This window comes from Sphaeramia orbicularis, chromosome 13 (assembly GCF_902148855.1).
Source record: "Sphaeramia orbicularis chromosome 13, fSphaOr1.1, whole genome shotgun sequence".
NCBI classification, from domain to species: Eukaryota; Metazoa; Chordata; class Actinopteri; order Kurtiformes; family Apogonidae; genus Sphaeramia; species Sphaeramia orbicularis.
Window position 1 is genome coordinate 47,362,609 of NC_043969.1, and position 21,734 is coordinate 47,384,342.

General features: G+C 35.5%; 1 protein-coding gene across 1 annotated transcript in view; it reads right to left on the reverse strand.

Annotated features, from left to right (window-relative positions):
* Positions 1-21,734, reverse strand: part of sae1 (SUMO1 activating enzyme subunit 1) — a 37,515-nt gene that overhangs the window by 5,424 nt on the left and 10,357 nt on the right. The window contains exons 4-8 of the mRNA XM_030151731.1: positions 15,857-16,002; positions 13,971-14,070; positions 11,764-11,869; positions 690-834; positions 325-394 (exon numbers count right to left, since the gene is read on the reverse strand). Coding sequence (XP_030007591.1) covers positions 325-394; positions 690-834; positions 11,764-11,869; positions 13,971-14,070; positions 15,857-16,002 — 567 coding nt within the window. The remainder of the gene's footprint in view (positions 1-324; positions 395-689; positions 835-11,763; positions 11,870-13,970; positions 14,071-15,856; positions 16,003-21,734) is intronic.

Below are 21,734 nucleotides of genomic sequence, written 5' to 3' on the forward strand. Positions count from 1 at the left end.
TATTGATCACTGATAGAAGTCATTTAAGGACTTTAATTAATTAGTTGAGTTCTCCTCCAGTGAAAGTACCACCCACTTCTATAGTTAGATTGATCTGCATCCAGACCACAGGACTGGAACATAGAACAGAACCTGACAACCTCACACATTCAGCTGGGGATTTTCAGATACAACATGACGCTGACATACAGGGACACTGGAACTATTTTCATACAAAGCAGGAATCAGTGCAGATATGTGATTCAGTGAAAACACTCTTTTTTCTTTCTTCCTTTCTGTACAGGAAACAGAGTTTATATAAGTGACATAATGCGTCTGATTCACCTTAACAATTTCCTGTCCCAGAACTCCTCCCACCACGGCACAAACCGGAGACAACTCAGAGAAACAGAAGCTGTGGACGAATAGATAAAGAAAACATCAACCACTGAAGGACAAAACAAACAACATAAGAAAAATATGAACAAAATTGAAGAAAATAATTAAAAACTGAACAAAATACACAAAATAATTTAAAAATGACCAAAAAATTTTATAAAATAACAAAAACAAACAAAAACTGAAGCGCAAAATAATCAAAAATTAGGCAAAAATGAACCAAATAATTTAAAAAAACATTATAAAATGAACAAAAAAGACCAAATAATGAGTAAAACCCTGAGGTCAAACTTCGTACTCATGACTCGTACCTGATGAAGTCGTCGTTCAGGAGGTTGCCGCTCACCGCCAGTGCCTCCAGGACGTCGTCTCGGATCTGTCTCAGCAGCTGGCTGTCCTCTGCACAGGACTGTGGATCAGGGTCGCGACCTTTGTCTGTGCGGAACTTGAGCAGAACTGGAGGGAGGACAGAAAAAAGACTGAAGATGAGGAAACTCACATTCATACAACTGTATTAATGTTACAAGGGGAAAATTTGATGAAAACACACAGAAAAACCCCATTACAGCACAGACACACACACTGAAAACAGATACACTATAATAAAATATGCCTCAGTAGATCAGTGGAGTGAAAGGAATCTGTGAATAAACGAACCGTCGAGGGTATAAAAGACTTGGAAAAGAGGTTAGTTTTACACACAAGGTCAAAGTCAAGGTCAAGTTTAGTTCTGTAACACATTTAAAACAACACAACGTGCCAAAAGTGTCCAAAGATATGGATATAAACACCTAATTAGATCAGATAGAACCTTTTTGATCCCTTGGGAAATTGAGCTTTCGATAGCAGCACAACACCGAATGTACATATGTAAGAAACATTATAAGAAAATACTAATACAATAAAAAAAAAAAAAAAAAAAACAGTAGTGAAAAAAAACAGGGAGTTGCACATTGGAAAGCAATGGTAAAAGAAATAAAAAAAAGTAGTAATAATAAGTAGTAGTAATAATAATAAATAACTATTATGTAATGTTATAATATGCACAATATGTTTGCATATGTCTATAATAAAGTGATAACAGTAATAGGTGTAACCACAATATAAGTAATAAGTAGTAAAATTAATCCATAAAGACCCAAACATCCACTGTCGACCAAAACCAACTACTGATCGAAACTGTTTCATACCTGCAGATCCACTAATCCTGTCAATACATGTAAATGACTGGTGTAAAATGCAGTTTATCATCTTTTCATGGTCATCAGATATGACCTGTTTGGATGTTCAGAGGCTCCATAGTTACTGTGGAAACACCATCATCTTCTGCAACATTAATTCACCAGTAAAACCCATGGAGTTGGATCAAAGATAGTGGTTTAAGAGACTCCTCTTTATGTTCAGTTAATGATATCTTCGCTGAAAAAGTAACTTTTTCTTCAGTTTTCTCTGTTTCTGATATAATAACCCTCAACTTTCAACATTCTCAATTGATTTTACCTAGTAAAATAAAGTATTAGTAATGATAATAATAAAATATTAATCTGAGTTTTTATGAACATTGACATGATCAGTGAATTAAATGTGGGAAAATACATGATTTTCACTGAAAAAATGCAAAATAAAGAATATTACAATAAATGGTGATGAATCAATTAGGACAGGTTATATAGAGAGAAAAATTCTTTCGGGAACTGACACAAAAGTATCACTGGGTCTTTATGGGTTAATAGTAATAAAAAATAAATAAGATGCTAAACCTAAAAAATTACATCTGAAATATACTTAAACTGATAAAAACAGATACACAATAATAGGATAAATAGGATCTAAAACAGAAGCAGAAGATAAAACAAATTAAAGTCACACACTTGTATTAAAAGCCAGCGCCAATAGGTGTGTTTTTAAAACAGATTTAAAGTGCACATGTGAAATGTTGAGGTAGAATGTTCCAGAGCCTTGGACCTGAACAGAAAAGACTCCGTCACACTGAGTCTTTAGACGGGCATTTGGTCCATCTGAAAACACCTGATTTTAGGATCATGTTTTTCTAGCCACAGTTAAAAGCTCTGAAAGGGAAGGAGGTGCCAAACCATTCAAACGCTTAAAAACATCCAATAAAATCTTAAACTGGATCCTGTAAGTGACAGGAAGCCAGAACGGGGGAGAAGTGGTCCCCTCGTCTGGTTCCAGGGAAAAATTTACTAAAAAAAAAAAAAACAACAACACAAAATGAACAAAGACTAAAGAAAATACTCAACAAAATGAAGAAATATTGAAAAGAACAAAACCAAAATAATAAATAAAAGTAACACAAAAAGTAACAAAACACACAAAAATAAAAGCAACAAGAAAAAAAGCCTCAAAAATGAATACAAACTAAACAAAAATCTCAATAAAGACAGAAAAATAAACCAAAAAAACCCCAATTGAACAAAAACAAGTCGATATAAAATGAAGAAAAATGAACCAAAAACAGAACAAAAATGAATAAACAAATCGACAAAGTGACTAAAAATAACAAAACCAAAATAACCAATAAAATTGACACAAAAACTGCAAGAAAAAAAAAAAAAAAAGCCACAAACCAAACAAAAATCTCAATTACGACAAAAAAAAATTACCAAAATATGCAACAAAATGAACAAAAAGACAAAATAAATAAATAAATAAACAACACAACAAACAGAAAATGACATTCATCAAAAGTACATGTTGCATCTAAAGTCATTCATCAGTTCGTTGTTTCGTTTAATTGTCGTTAACGGTGAAACAATGACAGTTGAGGGGCTGTAAAACCCTTTGTACAGTTGAATCTATTCTATTTTCCATATAATCTGTTGTGTTTGTGTCAGCTCTGATTTCACTCTCCTTCCACTGTGAACGATCACCGTGTGGAAAGACGCATCATGTCTTTGTCTTTGAGCCTGGATAACATCAGCCTCAGGTGACATCACCATCTGTTTCATCCAATCACAGCGTTTCCTCAGACGGGGGTCATATTAACTCCACTTTCCTCCGTCTGCAGGAAGGACTGATTGAGAAATTAGAAATCTGAAGTGTGTTTTATTTGGTCGCGTGCTTCGAACGCTAACCGCCCTCGTCACTAAGATCAACGCGCCACCCCCGTGTTTCCTGTTCGTCCATTAACTTCAACCACATGAGGAAGTGGAGTCCTCCCACGGCCATTTCCACACTCACACAGCAGCGGTGATTCATGTTCACACCTCGACTCTGCCCTTTATCGGTATAAAGTTAAACACACATGGCATCACACGCAGGAAATCAGACTCGATAGAATGATGGAGCGGCGGTAGGATCTGAACCCACTCATGAAGGGGCTTATGTGTGGAAAGCAGCACACGACGGTCATGTACCGACGTAGGACGAGTCCACAGAGTTTCCTCCAGCAGAAGAAGTTCAGACACTGAGGTGGAAGTAGAAGAACAGGTGTGACCGAGGATGTGTGACATATTAAAGACAGGGTATCTGTGGGGCAGGGGTCCCCAACCCTGGTCCTCAAAATCTACTACCCTGCATGTTTTAGATCAGGGGTCAGTAACCTTTATAACCTAAAGAGCAATTTTTGTCTCGAAAAAAGAAAGAAATCTGACTGGAGCCATGAAAAAAATATCTAAACCCACCTACATTTGACCATGAGGTGGTTGCTCTGCTGTTGCCTATTTGGGATGAGTTTGCTATTTAACTTTGTATTTCCATTCCAATAATGCGATGTCTGGTGCATTTATGAAACAAGAAAAGCACTCGGAGAGCGCAGACCTCCGCCAAGACAAATCTGCCCCCCCCCCCCACACACACACACACACACACACCACCAAAATGTAATCATTTCTTCCTTGTGCCGATATCAGGATTTCCTGGAAATTTCATGAAAATCCGTCAATAACTTTTTGAGTTATCTTGCTAACAAACAAACAAACACGCACGCAAAACACACAAAGCAAAGTGATCACAATACCTCCTGGCAGAGGTAATTGTACACCTACAACTAAGACAACATTCAATATTTGTACAATTTTCTTAAATGATGGATACCATTTCCAAAACATAAGAAGAAAAGCACTCGGAGAGCGCAGACCTCTGCCAAGACAGATCTGCCTCCCGTGCATGTGTGTTTGTTAGCAAGATAACTCAAAAAGTTATGGACAAATTTTCATGAAATTTTCAAGAAATGTTGATACTGGCACAAGGAAGAAATTATTAAATTTTGGTGGTGATCGGGCCTTGGGGTGGGGGGGTCCTTCCATTCACATAAATAACAACGGGCCTCACAGCTATCATACACCAACATGCACAAACAGTACACAAAAGAATACATGAGAAAACACACACAAAATGCATAAAATACACAAAGAAATACACTAAAATGCACAAAAATACCCTAAAATATATGCTAAAATACACTAAAATACAAAAAAAGCTCTAAATCACACAAAACATACACTGACATATACAAAATAAACTAAAAAATTAACCAAAAATACACAATACACTAAAATGCAGTCAAATACACTAAAATGCACTAAAGTACACAAAATATACACCAACGTATACACCAATACACTAAGGTGCTAAAATGCACTAAAAAAACACTGAAATGCAATAAAATACACTAAAAATGCACAAAAATACTCTAAAATGTATGATAAAATACACTAAAATTCGCCAAATACACAATCAGTGTATCTGCATGTTTAATGTTTAAAGTCAAATTTCTGATTTTTTAAGACATTTGTCATAATTCAAAATGTCAAAATTCAGAACTTCCATTCATATAAATAACAGTCCAACATATCATAGTTATTGTACGCCAACATGCACCAAAAATGCACAAATGCACTAAAATATTTTTTAAAAGTATGCAAAAATGCATAAAACATACACAAAGGAATACACTAAAATACACCAAAAAACCCACTAAAATGCAAAAAACTGTATGACAAACACTGACATTACTGCGGCTCTGTGCAGATCATGGGCTCTTGGTGGTTAAAGGGCATCTATGGGCGGGATAACGAAGGGGTAAATGAGTTAAAACTGAAGTACAAAGTAAAAGAGCAGTGGAAGGAACACGTCGACCTGTGCTCTGACAGTAAATAGTCATTGGATTCTTCTAAACAGAGGTAATGATAATAAGAAACAGTCAAACACCAGCTGCGGTTTCAGATCGGCCGACTGTTCCTAGTGAGACAGGAAGCAGTTGTAACAGAGGAAGAGCCACTTCCTCATCGTCGCCCAAAACAACAACCGCTGGTTCCAATTATAGAAACAGCAGAGGAATAATAACGCAGCGTCCTGCCTCACATTCACTCAATAAAAAAAACAACGACCAGGCTGTTTCCACTTAGAGCTGAGGCTGAAGACGGGGCGAGGCTGCAGGGGGTGGGGTGGGGTGGGGGAGGGGTCACAGTGGGAGGTTATCAGACCTAAAATAAGCCTAAAAAAACCCCATGTAAAACCACTGGCGAGTGAAGAAGCAAATAGTCTGTGTAGTAAACAAATGCAGAGGACGTCCACGGTCACATGATGCATCGACCGCCAACATCAGCCGTTCATCGTGCGTTCATGAGGTCAAACCCACAGAATCTATCGGACCGGGCCTTAGGTTTGAAAATGTTGGCTGACCTCGACCAAATCTTGCACTTTAAAAAATTACTGGTACATTGCACTTCAAAAATGTTGTCAAACTCTTATGTTATTACTAAATTATTGCCCCCTTTTTTTTTTTTTATTTATTGTTATCACTGATCTTTTAACTTAACTTATGGAACAATCTGAAAAACAAAACCAAAACAACAAAATCAAATAATACATTAAAAAAAAAAAATCAAAACCAATACACTGCAAAAATCTAAATCTTACAAAGTGCATTTTTCTCATTTCTAGTCCAAATATCTCACAGTTAAAATTGGACATAATCACCTAGAGAGCAACTTTTCAGTGAGATAAGAACTGAGTTTTAGACAATAGATCTGGAAAATCTTATTTCAAGAAATCTTACCAAACTAATTTTCACTTGTTCCACTGGCAGATTTTTTTGCTTGAATTAAGCAAAAAAAAAATCTTGAATTAAGCAAAAAAATCTGCCAATGGAACAAGTGAAAATTATCTGGGTAAGATTTTGATTTTTGCTGTGTACGTTAAGGAAATATGACGAAAGTATTAAGATACATCTTAATTAATACGTTCATCATATTTCCTTAACATATTGGTTCGGAAATACCAATACCATATAATACCTGACAATTTTGAATTATATGATTATGAATAATGTATTATAATGTGTATTATACAATGTATGCATAATTATTTTAGAATGTTGATATAACTTTATATAATATATTGTTTAACCCTTTCATGCATACTGGTCACTCCAGAGGACAGTTATTCTCCAGCTGTTCTCTTGTACAGGGTGACACAAAAAAACGGGAACTTTTTAACAATCCAATAAAACCAAGAGTGATGGAAGAAAAATATTTTATTCATAGTAATTGAAACTTTAAAACATGCCATTTAAGAAACAATGATGGAATTTTCATTTTTTTTAAAATTACTTCCTGTAGATGGCGGCGTCCTGTATGAATGCATTCTTGAAATCTGCTGTTGAGATTCCTCATTGACCGCTGCAACATCTCAGCTGGGATACTGTGAATTTCATCCTGAATTCTCTGTTTTAACTCATCCAGAGTTCTTGGTCAAGTCGTGTACACTTTACTCTTGAGATAGCCCCACAAGAAAAAATCACAAACGGACAAATCTGGCGATCTAGGGGGCCAGGGAACGTTACCGAATCTTGAGATCACACGGTTACCGAACAATTCTTGCACAGCCGCCAATGGTTACTAAAATGGAGGTGTGTTTACTTGCTCAAGGTCACTGTCTCGCAGTGCTGCCACTTGCGAACATCTGCCAATACGCACTTCAAAAATTCCTGTTTTTTTGGGTCACCCTGTAATTTTAAAAAAAATGAAAATTCCATCATTGTTTTTTAAATGGCATGTTTTAAGGTTTCAATTACTATGAATAAAATATTTTTCTTCCATCACTCTTGGTTTTATTGGATTGTTAAAAAGTTCCCGTTTTTTTGTGTCACCCTGTATATTCATGGGTTTTGTTGTTTTAGTTCCATATCAGCCAACACAGTGGACACTTCTGCACCATCCCATACACTGTAATTCACACCATTACTGTAACTTTGCTGTTCTTGATAAACCTGATCTGGAGTAACATGTTTTAGTGTAAATCAATTGTTATTTGTTAGACAAATAACAGTTTTGTTTTTTTGCATGTTATCTCCATGACGTGAGTTATAACTAGCATTAGAATATGTTAAAATGTGAGAAAACAGATTAGCAGCATTAAAATGTTTTTATTTCATTGTTTTCATCTCACTTCCTGATATTGGGTTTATGTTTCTTGACTTCAGAAATTAAATGCATGGACATTTTTGTATTTCCGTGAGGAAAAAAACTTGATCGGAATTTTTTTTCATGCCTAAGGAGGAATAAAAACACTCAAAAAAAATCTTGATTACGGTTGTCATAATTTATGCATGAAAGGGTTAAATGCAAATTATATGATTATAAATAATGTATTATGATATACAATGTATATAGTGTAATATACAATATGTGAGTAATGAGAAGAATGCTGCTATGAAATATATGATAGTTTATTATATTGTATGTGGGAGTATGGTGTATGGTATTTGTGTAATTATGGTCTGTTGTAGATTGTATGTAGACATTTATAATAAGCGTTTTGTCTGGGGGTTTGGACAGTTTATTTTTGATATGTATTTACATGGAAGTTTTCTTGTGTTTTTGTTTCCATTTTATCCATTGGATGGATGGACGGACGGACGGACAGACAGACGGATGGATAATCACAGGATAAAAGTTATAATAAAGTGATAATAGTAATAATAACAATAATAACAGAAAAACAATATTCAAATAACAAGTAATGTAAGTATGTGAGTAATTAATAATAATAAATAAGTCAGTAAATAAATAAATAAAATGCAGTTTCCATTCAGATACAATAACATAGATAGATACTTTATTAATCCTGAGGGAAATTCAAGTATTCAGCAGCTTTGCATATAGCACAAGGCAAAAAACAGACAGACCGACACAAAACAAAAAATGAAAAACAGTGGGTTAGTAACCAGGTTGACAGTAAGGTTAGTATATATACTCTAAAATACACTTGCTAAAGAATTTCCTGTAAAAAAGCTTCCTGTACAGTACTGTAAATGAAGACTTTTGAGTGTATTTACACATTTCAGGGCGGTGATATGAAGTGAAACAGTGAGTTGCAGTAAGTTTTAGTATCTTTCATCTGAACAGCAGAGCAGACAAATCTGTCCTTATCTATCCAAACTAGAACTAAATAAACTTTACTTACTAAACCCGCTCAGGACCACACCTTTAAACTGGGTTTTCCTCTTCACTCTGAATAGAAACATGCCCTGAAATGGTGTTAGGATTGAAGGGGCACATGTCCGTCATCTATCGGTGGAAGGTGGTAACAAGATTTGGAAACTCTATCTGGAGTTATTATGGTCTGTTTCAGTCAGTTATGTTGATTGTCACAATATTGCAACTTTGGCGCTTAAAAGGTTAATTTTAGTTATAATTGTGTTGCGTCTACCTTTGATGCTTGGTGACCCTGGTCCACAGTTGTGGGTTTTAAATTTGGGAAACACACCCTTGTTGTTGACTTCCTGTTCTTAAATGTTGTGTTGCGGTGTAGGTGTCGGGCTGCTCTCTGTTCTCTGCTCAGTGCACATGACTGGCCATGGACGGCCTGTGATGGAAACTCATGTTCTGAAACAGTCAAGAACCAGGTGATGGAGCTACAACGACAGACCCTGCAAAGAAGGTCAGATAACACCGGAAATAACCTGAAAACAGGAAAGTACGAGCCACACCTACCTACGATTTTCAGGTTGAGGCTTTGTTTTGTGATTTTCAGGTTAAGGGTTTGTTTTGTGTTTTTCAGGTTTAAGGTTTTTTTTTTTTATTTGTGTTTTTCAGGTTAAGGGTTTGTTTTGTGTTTTTCAGGTTAAAGGTTTGTTTTATTTGTGTTTTTCTATTAAAGGGTTTGTTTTATTTGTGTTTTCAGGTTAAGGGTTCGTTTTAATTGTGCTTTTTGGTTTAAGGGTTTGTTTTATTTGTGTTTTTCAGGTTAAGGGTTCGTTTTATTTGTGTTTTTCAGGTTAAGGGCTTGTTTTATTTGTGTTTTTTGTGTTTGTTTTATTTGTGTTTTTCAGGTTACGCGTTTTATTTGTGTTTTTTGGGTTTCGGGTTTGTTTTATTTGTGTTTTTTGGGTTTCGGGTTTGTTTTATTTGTGTTTTTTGGGTTAAGGGTTTGTTTAATTTATGTTTTTCAGTTTACGTGTTTGTTTTGTGTTTTTCGGTTTATTTGTGTTTTTCTGGTTACGGGTTTGTTTTATTTGTGTTTTTTGAAGTTAAGGGTTTGTTTTATTTGTGTTTTTCAGGTAAAGGGTTAGTTTTATTTGAGTTTTCAGGGTTTCGGCTCGGTAGATCCTGAATCACATTACTCACACACAACGTTTATCAGTTTGAAACTGCTCTGATTTTCCATCACAAAGCCTTCGTGTGTGTATGTTCAACACATGCAGTCTTGTGAGACACTCCACCGCCTCTGCAACGATGACACTTCACATGTCATCAATATGATTTTTTTTTTTTCCATGCACGACACGTGCAGTGAAACTCCAATGTTAAACCAGAACCGGTGACTTTGCATGTTCACGTTCATGTTGTGTGTTTCAGTTTATTCCTACACATTTTCAGTTTCCATTTTCTGGGCTTTTTTTAGAGCCTGTCTGGACTCTTTGTGACGTTTGATCGACTCTGCATCCTGTCTCAGATACCTCAGGGGAATACAGCGCTTGTGTCCTTTAACCACAATAATTCTGATTCCATTCACATCTGAATAATTATGATTACAGGGTTCGCACACATTTTCCATGGTCAAATTAAAGCACTTCAAACATTTTTATGGGTCAGTTTTAAATTTTTCCAGCCCAGCCCCTTATCACAGGGGGAAAAAAACGGTTATGGAAAAAATTATTAGACCACAAAAAGTCATCAGAAACAATGGTTATGCAATCAAGCACTAACTATTGTGTGTATCATGTGACTAAAACAGACAGAAAAGAAAACATAGAATGTCTAAAAGCACTGTTTTTGTCAGTACAATGCCACAGATATTGATGTAAGAACTGAAGTGATTTTGGTTATTATCCAGAAAACATGGAAAATGGATAGATATCAGCTCTGAAATTAAACTATTATGAGATATTTTTGTTGTTATCATTATATTTGTCCAAACAAATGTACCTTTAGTTGTGCCAGGCATTAAAATGAACAAACTGAAGAAAACAAGGGATGGTCTAATAATTTTTTCCGCGACTGTACCTTCTGCACACTTTGCATTTCATGTTATATTGTAGAAGTAGTATATTGAAAAAAAATTTTTTTGCATCAAAAAATATAGTTTGTTTACATCACAAGGATGGCATCTAAAGGGTAAAATATGCTCAGTTTCTGAGTATTTGCAATTTTGTTTATCACTCAAGTTGTGATAACAAAATAAATGTAAATAAATGTAGTAGGGAGTTAGCGTTTGTATATTTTAGTAGGAATTAGTAGTACTTATATATTTAATACTTTATCTCTGTTTTTATATATTGTCAATATTTTTCAGTATTTTGTGATACTTTCATATAGTCTTTTTGCACTTTAAGTGTTTGCTGCTAAACAGAAAAGAACTCTCATTGTTGGGTGGTCTAATAATTTTTTCCGTGACTGTACATATCTACAGGAATACGTACACTCAGGATTATTTTTTTCACTTTTTAATCCCAATGATGTACATTGTATTATGCTATAAACATCTAAAATTATGTTTCAAAATAGCATCAAGTTTAGAAATTAAAGGAGAGAACAAAGTTTTTTCTAAAAACAGAGAGAAGCCACTTCACTGTTCTTCAGGCAAACTCGCACTAAGATAAAAATTAAGATAAAAATGTACGTGAGTCGACCTGAGAACACCTGGGAATTTTATTTTTTGACATAAAGTTTTATTTTTCAAAATGTATCACCACTCTAAGTAACTTTGGCTTGACATCTAACCTGGCAGAGTTAAACACTTTCCACTTATACTAAAATTCATGCACTTTTCAGACCTTGAAAACACAATGTTGAAATTCAAGCATGTTACTGTACAAGCCCTGCTATTAACCCTCGAACCACTGATTGTTTAATATTGTACCTCCCCTCTTCTTCAGTCACCAGTGTGTGTGATACTAGAAGGAGACGCTTTTCGTACCGTGTAGCAGGAAGTAATCGACTGGTGTCTTCTTCAGCCCTGCTTTGGCCTTGTCGCTGGTCCAGTCCACCTCCAGAGCCTCCTTCAGGGTGCAGAACTTGGCCGTCTGGTCGGTTGGAGATAAAGAAAACAACATATAATATCACAACAAGCGGCAAATCACGCATTCATTCAGGGAGTTTTTGGGTCAGTTGGATTAAAGCACTGCTGGGATAAATGAACAATGTCAGTTATCTTTTCAACATCCTGCTCAAGGTAAATGATCCCAGTTAGTCTGTTATGGCTACTCTTGCATTCAAAAAGAAAAAGGGTAAAAAAAAATAAAAATAGCAGAGTAGTCTGAGGAGGAGGTCTATGACTCACTAAATTCCTTAATAAGCACTCGCGGAGATATTTCTATATTCAAAAAATGATCAAAATTTATTTTCACCAACAAAAATATTCTCCGTGGTTGACTTCAACTTCACAATAATCAAACAAAAAACTTCTTGAGCAGATATAGCATATTTAGTGGTAGATAAACTGTCTCACTCCTCACTCTTTCCTCATGACAGTCAGACAAAAGGCCTGAACCAGCTGTCCTCTCTCCCTAATCACAGGAAGAGGACGGTCCGATCAGGAGGAGGGCATGAGCAGCTGAAAACAATATAAAATCAATCATAATTCATTAATCAATAGGACCATTTGCCTTATTTTGATTTACCATGATCCACAATATTAATAAATAATATAAGTGGCTCCAACATAGTCATTTCACTGAAATATTATTCAAGAACAAACACTGGTTTATTCCTGTGCATTCCCTGAACACAGTATTCAGAACATATGTAGTTACAGTTGTTTGTATGATCCATTTAAAACTACAACTCTTTCTTTCACTTTGGACTTTTGGGGAAGTGTCAAGTTTATTTTCTTAGATTGTGTTAGTTTTAGTTTCACTTTGCAATTTTGGCATATGACTAATCAACTCTGCACAACACACTTATGCAACGTTTCCACTATGTGGAACCAGTTTGACTTGACTCGACTACCGGGCACTATTCCTGGAGACTGTTTCCATTCCAAGATACTACCAACTTTAGAGTACCTGAATGTCATAGCGATGCGGCGCATAACTTCCGTGATGTCTGCTCAGAGAGTTGTTGATAAACTTGCTCGTTGAGTGTTGTCCCGTCAAGCTCACACTGAATTTTTCTCGTCAGCCACCGAGGACAGAAATGTCTGAACCTCCTTGGGCAACCATGGTGTAGTTTTGTGGGCTGCCATCATGTGGATTAACCTACCTCGGCGGAGTAGATACCAAAAAACTAGTACCGGGTACCAGATTCATGGTCCTTTTCCATAATGGAAACGCAAAAAGGCCGAGTCAAGTCGAGTCGAGTTGGTACCACTTAGGGAAAATGCAGCATAATATCCTCCATCATCCTCTGTTTCTGCTGTATCTGCTTGTACTTGAACAGCAAAAATATTTCATGCAAGTTTTTCACATTCTGAATTTCTATAAAGATTTTCTGATGCGCATGTGCATCAAACACTTTATGGAACCAAACGTATTAAATGGTTTACAGATGGATGTGACCCCCGATGTCAGCTTGTTTCTTCTTTTGTTTATTGTGTAACTTTCAGTAATTATTCTGAAAGTGTGATTCATCCAAACAGAGTCTTCACAGTAAATGAACCAAACCATGTTCAGTTTGATCCAATCTGAGACCACCTCTGTTGGTTTGACCCAAGACTCGTCGTTTTGTCACATCTGAACATTTGGATCAGATGAATATGAATAAACATAAAACATAAACAACATCTTGACCTACTACCTATGGCTCAAGGAACATATTTTCATAAAGCACTGGAGAAAACGGCTGGACTATAAACAACACAATGCATAATTACTACTCATTCATTTAAATATGTTGTGTTCAACTAGTGACCCCTAGTTTCTGTGTTGTACTGTCTGTTGATAAAACAAATAAAAATAAGGTATAAAAAGAAAAAACATAAACAACATCAAAAACAGTCAGATGGTAGAAGTGTGAACGTGAGTATTTCTATATTTTGTATAATTCCATCAATATTTTCCTCCTGTTCCCGTATTTCTCCTCTACTTGTACAGTATTAGTTGACACCTTACAGTATTTTATCCTGGCCAAACAGAATCACACCAGGTCTGTATAACAGGATGTGAAATGTATTCCTCAAATATTCACCTTTTTTATCATCGTGGTCTCGTTGGGGTCCACTTTGGCTTTCTTTGCTTCTGGACCATCGCTGGAATCTCCAGAGGGCTTCACTACTTTAGGTTTCTCCCTAAAAACAGAGACCAAAATAGAGATTGATGTTCCGGTATCCAGGTGAGCATATTATGCACACTTTGCACTTCATGTTAAAAAGGGTTATATTATTTTTCATAATTTGTATAAGGTCAGAATTCAAAAGTTGTTCATTTTTAGAATACGGACACATACGCATTCTAGAAGTAGCGCTTAATCCTAAATTACCAAACAGGCAGAAGTGGCAAGAACATACACTTCCCTTATTCCTATAGAAGTAAAGATACTTTGTTTAAATGGTACTAATTCAGCTTCTTTACTGCAGCAAAACTGAAAAGGCTGAAGCTCTGAAACGTCCTGTAAATACTCAAGTGTCTAAAGTCGGCCTTTGAAAGATATTTCTAGTGGCTGTTTGTGTACAAATTGAGCTCAACCTCATGTCATATTTACCATCTAGTATCTAGGTGAGTATATTATGCACACTTTGCACTTCATGTTACAAAGGGTCATATGACTTTTTACAATTTGTATTAGGTCAGAATTCAAAAGTTGTTCATTTTTGCATGATTTTTAAGTCTGACCCAGCCACTAAAATCAGCACATTGTATATAATGGAAAATTCTTACACTAACACCTGTCTCCCTAGTGAGTAAAAAATGCACACATTTAGCATTTAACATTTGACCTGGCACAAAAAATAAAAATGCATATTAACCAATGTTGCTGTTATTTATTGATATATGCCAGGCTGCAAAAAAAAAAAAAAAAAAAAAGTAATCCAATATTTATGTAGAATATTGAAAAAAAAAAAGAAGTTTTTGTGTTTTCTGCATCAAAATATATGGTTTGTTTACATTAAAATCATGGCATTTAAAGGGTTAAAAAAAAAGACAATTGTTGAGTATTTGCTATTTTTGTTTATGGCTCAAGTTTAAGAAATACAAAAAATCTAATTAACAATATGAAAACATTTTGACATTACGACAGAACTGCTCAGATTACGCACTTCTGGTGATTAGGAAGGACCTCTATGGGGATACCAGAGAGTCAATTAATGCAAAAATAATTCTTTAGCTCTGGACTAAGTGATGCAACTATTTATGGGCACCACCAAAACACTGTCAAACTTAACATAAAGGTATTTTCCTCAGGATCATCTGTATTTAAATTTCAACTTATTGTTTGATTCATGAATTAAGTTACCAATAATGATGTCAAAGTATTTGAGGGGTAGGATAAAAGAACTTTATACTTCTTCCTACTCCTTTTCGACCATGCAAATTTAGACGTGTTTGTAATTGAAGACCGATTCTGTTCATTTAAATGTTATTTTGTTTTATTTTCTTTGCATTTTCTAAATAAATAAATAATTCATTCATTTTCTGAACCCGTTTTATCCTCACTGGGGTCATGGGGGTCGCTTGGAGCCTATCCCAGCTACATAGGGGCGAAGGCAGGGTACACCCTGGACAAGTCGCCAGTTCATCACAGGGCTGAACATATAGAGACAAACAATCACTCTCACATTCACACCTATGGGCAATTTTAGATTAACCAATTAACCTATTAGTGCATATCTTTGGATGGTGGGAGGAAGCCGGAGAACCCGGAGAGAACCCCCGCAGACACAGGGAGAACATGCAAACTCCACACAGAAAGGTCCCACCCCCCGTCGACTGGTGTTGGAACCGAACCCAGGACCTTCTTGCTGTGAGGCACGAGTGCGAACCACTGCACCACCGTGTCGCCCAAATAAATAAATAAATACAATAAAAATAAAGTTACATGTGCAGAATGTTCCACTCATGACAGCCCACACTTACTCCACATAGTTGTGCTCCTGTCCAAGGTTACAGAACATGTAACCATAGTAACCATAGACGTCCCCACAGAAGACCTTGATGTTGTGCTGTGAACAGAGCTGGTCGACCCGAACCATCAGGTCTCTGGAGCAGCCTGTCAGACAGACCTGAGGGAGAAGAAAACACACAGGAGGGAAATCTGGTCAGAGACCCGTTGGCCTTCACAGATTCATACTGAGTTCAGCAACTTAGCACTGATCTAAACATTAAATATTAAGACACTGAAAATTTTAGATTAATCCCTATTATACCAAAGGTAAACTTTTTTTTTTTTGTAACTTAAATCTTTGTTGAGTCTTATGGACAATTATAACCAACCCCCCCCCCCCCCCCAAAAAAAAACCAGACAAACAAGAGAATAAATAAGTACAAAAGAAAACACTGTGCCTGGGTAGCAACAGTTAGTCTATTGATTTTGTATAAATATAGTCCATTTATTCCACTTTTTATCCAGTTGTGGTTCTTCCAGTCTCAGTCAGTGTGTTTATTTTTCCATTAGAAACATTTCTTGAGTTGTGGATATCCACTGGTCCTTTGATGAAATAGTTGCCTTCCCCCAGTTCCTTGTTATAGTTTTTTTTTTTTTTTTGTAGCTATTAAGAGTATTTTAACCAAATATTCGTCCTTTTTAAGAATGGCAGTGTCAAATATATGGCAAGTTACAAATATATAGAACATGAGGAATCAGTGGAATTGAATAACCCAACACATGGTACAGAACATCCCCAATCATCTTCCAAAGCACAGTAATATATGGACATTTCTTAACTATATGTGAATGGTCTACATCGATTTCACCACATTCACGCCAACACCAATACCAGAGGCAAACTTTAACTTTTGTTAGTGAGCAGAAATATCAAACTCTACCTCCTCTCCATTCAGTAAATGACACACAAATAACAAGACTGAGTAGTTACAAAAAAAAGCCATGAAATATAAAAATACAATGTTGTTTTCTTATTTATACACAGTGGTTGTGTTCTGAAGCACATAAAAACACACACACATCATCGCAAAACTCTACAGTAAAGTCCACGATGGAAAACAAATCCTGTCTCTGTTATTGTGTGAAGGTACAAACTCACTGCCAAAAGAATCATCCCAAACACAAAAAAAAACACAAAAGGAAAACAGAAAATACAGACAGAGGACACGGTCTGGATGATGGGTATGGATTTGAAAAGATTATTATTGTATGAGCGTGTGTATTGTTTAGGAAAAAGTTCCAAATTTTTTCTTAATTGAATAGATCTTTGTTGTTACAGTTAGAGGAACAATGAAAATGAGTTTAGCAGCTGTTTCTTATTTAGCAGCAAAAACACTTGAAGTGCAAAGAGACTGGAGAAAAATATCACATTGAGTTATTCTGAAAACAACTGACAATTTACAAAAAACTAGAACAGAATAGACTCTTTTTGTCACGCGATATTGAAGTGAAATGGGAGCTGCGACAGGCCTCGTTTGTCCAAAAAACAGGTGCTAATAAAAAAAAAAAAAAAAAAAAAAAACTGGCATCTTAAATATGAATAATAGTAAAAATAACAATATAAGAAAAAATACAATATACAGTAATATACAGTGTTTCCTGTGGAATTGATCTGTTGGTGTGGCGCTGATCTTGGCCTATTATATATTATACATATGAATTATAAGTCTAATGTGACAGTGATGATTGTTTTTTTATGAAATGTATACCGTGGTGATGCGCCACAGCAAAACCTATACCGACAGAAACGCTGATAAATATACAAGACAACAATATACATCGCCAAGTCAAAGCTAAAACTTTTACTGCATCAGAATGACCAACTACAACTCCAAAGAAATACTAAAATATACAAAAAGCCAACTCTATACTACAGATAAAAGAAATATATACATGCATGCAGTATAGGATATGTAGGATAAAAGGTAAAATTAAAAAACAAGGTGCCTTATCTTAGTAACACATGTTCATTTTTTGGAATTTTATCCTCTTTCTTTGATTGGACTCTATTGGTGATCAATTTGGCCTTTAATATCACACACAGAACAAACACCAGACAAATAATACACAGTGAGGGTCTAGTCGATTCAATTTTATTTAAATAGCGTCGACATAAACGATGATTTTCTCCAACAAAATCTCAAACAATCTCCTGCAGGGCATTGTGAAGGTGTGCAGTAAAATTACTGGCACATCTGTAACAGGGTTTCTGCAGGTATCAGCAGATCTAATTTAATACTTTTTAATGCCCTTTTTAATGCCACTTTAAACAAATTTAACGCCCATGTCCAACTGCAGATACGGTTTTATATATATTTTTGTGACTGTTTACCTTCAACAGGCTTTAACCAGGTTCTGAATAGTTCCTCCTCCAATCACTTCTGCTGAAACTTGCATTTTCCAATTTTTTCGACATTTGGTGATATTTCCTCTGCTCTTTCGCCACAGCACCACGTTGCATTCCAAGCATCCGGTGTTGTGACTGTGTATCGGCCATAAACAACAGACAATGGGTTCAGGCATAGTGAGGGTGTGCAGTAAAATTACTGGCACATCTGTAACAGGGTTTCTGCAGGTATCAGTAAATCTAATTTAATGCTTTTTGATGCCCTTTTTAATGCCACTTTAAACAAATTTAATGCCCATGTTCAACTGCAGATACAGTTTTATATATAGTTTTATGACGGTTTACCTTCAACAGGCTTTAACCAAGTTCTGAATAGTTCCTCCTCCAACCACTTCTACTGAAACTAGCATTTTCTAATTTTTTCAACATTTGCTAATATTTCCTCCGCTCTTTCGCCACAGCACCTCGTTGCATTCCAAACATCTGATGTTGTGACTTCATGTATCAGCCATAAACTATAGCTAATTGAAAGGTTCTGCCTGTCAATCATCACACTATATTTCTGATCAAATTAAATGTTTATATAATCAAAATAGATTGTGAATAACAATGCTTTATTCCATCAAGTGTATTTAATTTTTAATGCCTCTGGGCATCGAATTTAATGCCATTTAAGGCCTTAATTTTCATAAAATCTATTTAATGATTTTTAAGGCTCTTTAATGACCTGCAGAAACCTTGTGTAAATGATCTACATGACCTTTACAGAACCAGGTTCTTGAAGGAAACCCAATCGATCCTGTCTGATCTGAGCTATCCTCGATGGTCTGAGTTTTTGTTGCTGCCTTCAGAACGCAGATACAGTCGACCACGAAGCTGAAAAAACGGGTTCAGAAAGTCACTTATTCCTCCTGCTATCAGCCTTGTAAATGACACGGTGTAATGTGGAATTGTGTTGGTATTTGTTGTTGCTGGATGACCTATGTTTGTTTATTATTATATATTATGTATTTGTTGCTGGCTGTAAATTCAATTGCCCCTCTGGGATAATAAAAATACCTTGACCCTTGAACACAGCACGTCAGTAAACCTCCTGTATTACACAAACTCAATTCAACTTCTCAGTGCTGTTTTGGACTAAAAACTCATTACAAGTTGATTCCAAAACCCAAGCTCACATTTGTGTTGTGCCTCAACAACACTTGTGTGAATGGCGTGGTATTATGAGATTATATATTTATTAAGGTCTAATAAAGACTCCATGGTTGCATGGTCTATCACCCAGACAATCAACAGAGTGAGTCCCTACATGTGGAAACAGCTGAGACAAAACCAGAGCTTTACAGCTGCAAAGGCCTGTAAAGGTTTGTGTTTAAGCCTCATATGTGGGTCACACAATAAAGGTAATTATTTATATGAATATTTCCCATTAATCAACTACTCTAGTACTCAGGTCTTTCTTCTTCACTGTTTATTATGAAAAAGATTTCATGATGTGCTGGTCGAATTTCTGTTTCCATCATAGTATCGTTACCATTATAAATAGAATAGAATAGAATAGAATAGAATAGAATAGAATAGAATAGACTTTACTGTCATTGTGTGTACACTGAAATTAAAAGCATTACTCCAGTCAGTGCAATAATATTACTAAAGCATAACATGAACACTTTTAATGCACACTTTTAATCCCCCTCGGCCAAATATAGTGTAAAATTCTGTTGAAAGTTACTGCCCTACAAACTGCTCCATGCCAACATGCATCCAGAGTATTAATTTGGTGAAGATATCTCAAATTATTCCTCCAATAATCTGATTATGTCATTGAATGGACAGACAGACGGCATAAATATTACAATACCCCTCAGATGAGGAGTATAAAGCAATGCATCAGAAAATAATAATAGAGCATTCACAAAAACAAAAAATATGAAGAAAATAGAAAATAAATTTTTACAAAAAGTAAAATATGAATACAACAAAAAGTAGAATAAAAACACAAATGAGACACAATATTTGCAATTTTTTCAGTATGTAACAGTATGCATATCTATGAACACCATGAAATATATGAATAATATTAATAGCAAGTATATCTGTAAAAACGGCCTGTATATGTATGAATTCAAGTCTATATAAAAATAGAGCATTTATGTTTGGATAAATATTGAGTAAATATTGCATTGTTATTGCAGAACAGTAGATTTTGCACGAACTGCAGAAGATTATTGCAAAACTTAAATATTAAATACACCTAATGTTCAGATAATGTCGCACCCAGAAGCTGATCTGCAACATGCACGCGATGGTGATGACAACCACAGATGAGTTTCTCTACTGATCATTTTTTTAGCCAATATGTTTATTGATTTTGTTTTATTTTTTATACAACAGTACACAATAACTTATGAACATGGCGGTTCAAAGGTTACATTCAGCAAGAGTATGAGTCCACAAGAGTCCATTCACAAGGTATAAGAAAAAAGAAGCAAAGTCCATGTACATAAAATAGGTACGTGGTTATGCAGAGGGTATAACTATTTCTCTCCAGGTTCATTCATTAGGTGTGATAAATTATTATTCTCAAGATATTGTAGAACACGTCCACACACTTTATAAAACAAGTGCCTCTAAAGATCATTTACTTTTACACCACACATGCAGCAAAACAAATACAAACTTGTGCTTGTCAACAGGGCTGTGTTCACTCAGTTACACCGATAAAGTACATTTCCTCCTCCTCCTCTTTGCACCTTTAATAATATAAAAGATGGAATTCTAGGAACCTGAACCTCCACTGTGCCTGCAGTTCCCTCTCTTCCTCTACATCCATGGTGGTTTGTTTTTGTGCTGCTGTTCACTCATTTCCATCCTTATTCACATAATACTACACATGTTCACATCATCAAAAAAACACATAACACTGGTGTAAAATCCTAAGGGACGTTGATAAAAATCAAGCTCAGACATGTTTCGATGAGAGCGGAGGCTGATGTAGATGTAAATGGGAGCAGATCAATACTAATGTCCACGTCCTGCAGATTCCTACAGGTGTAATGTCCAAAACTATAGTCCATACAGAGAATTAAGGATATTTCAGTTACATTTTGTCCAACCTCTTCATGAGAAACACTATATTCTATTTTGTTTAATGCAGTTGTTGAATACGCTGATGCTGGTGCTGTCATTTTTTTTTTTTTTTTACACTTTCTGTCTCATGGTCCCTACACTCAACCTATATTTATGATTTAGACTGATATCAACAGTTGTCGGAGGAAAAAGGGATAAGATAATCAGTCTGACATATGTTCCAACATTGTGTTTACTTTAAGACATATTTATTAGATGCACTAATTTGAAAGTTGTCGGCTTCATATAATGTTATTATTACAAATCTTAATTAAAAGTGTGCTACATAAGATCTGTAGGTTGATGGAAGAGGATTAGGACCACTGGGGAAAGAAAAAAAATTAAGGTACAATATATTTTTAATCATTATTATG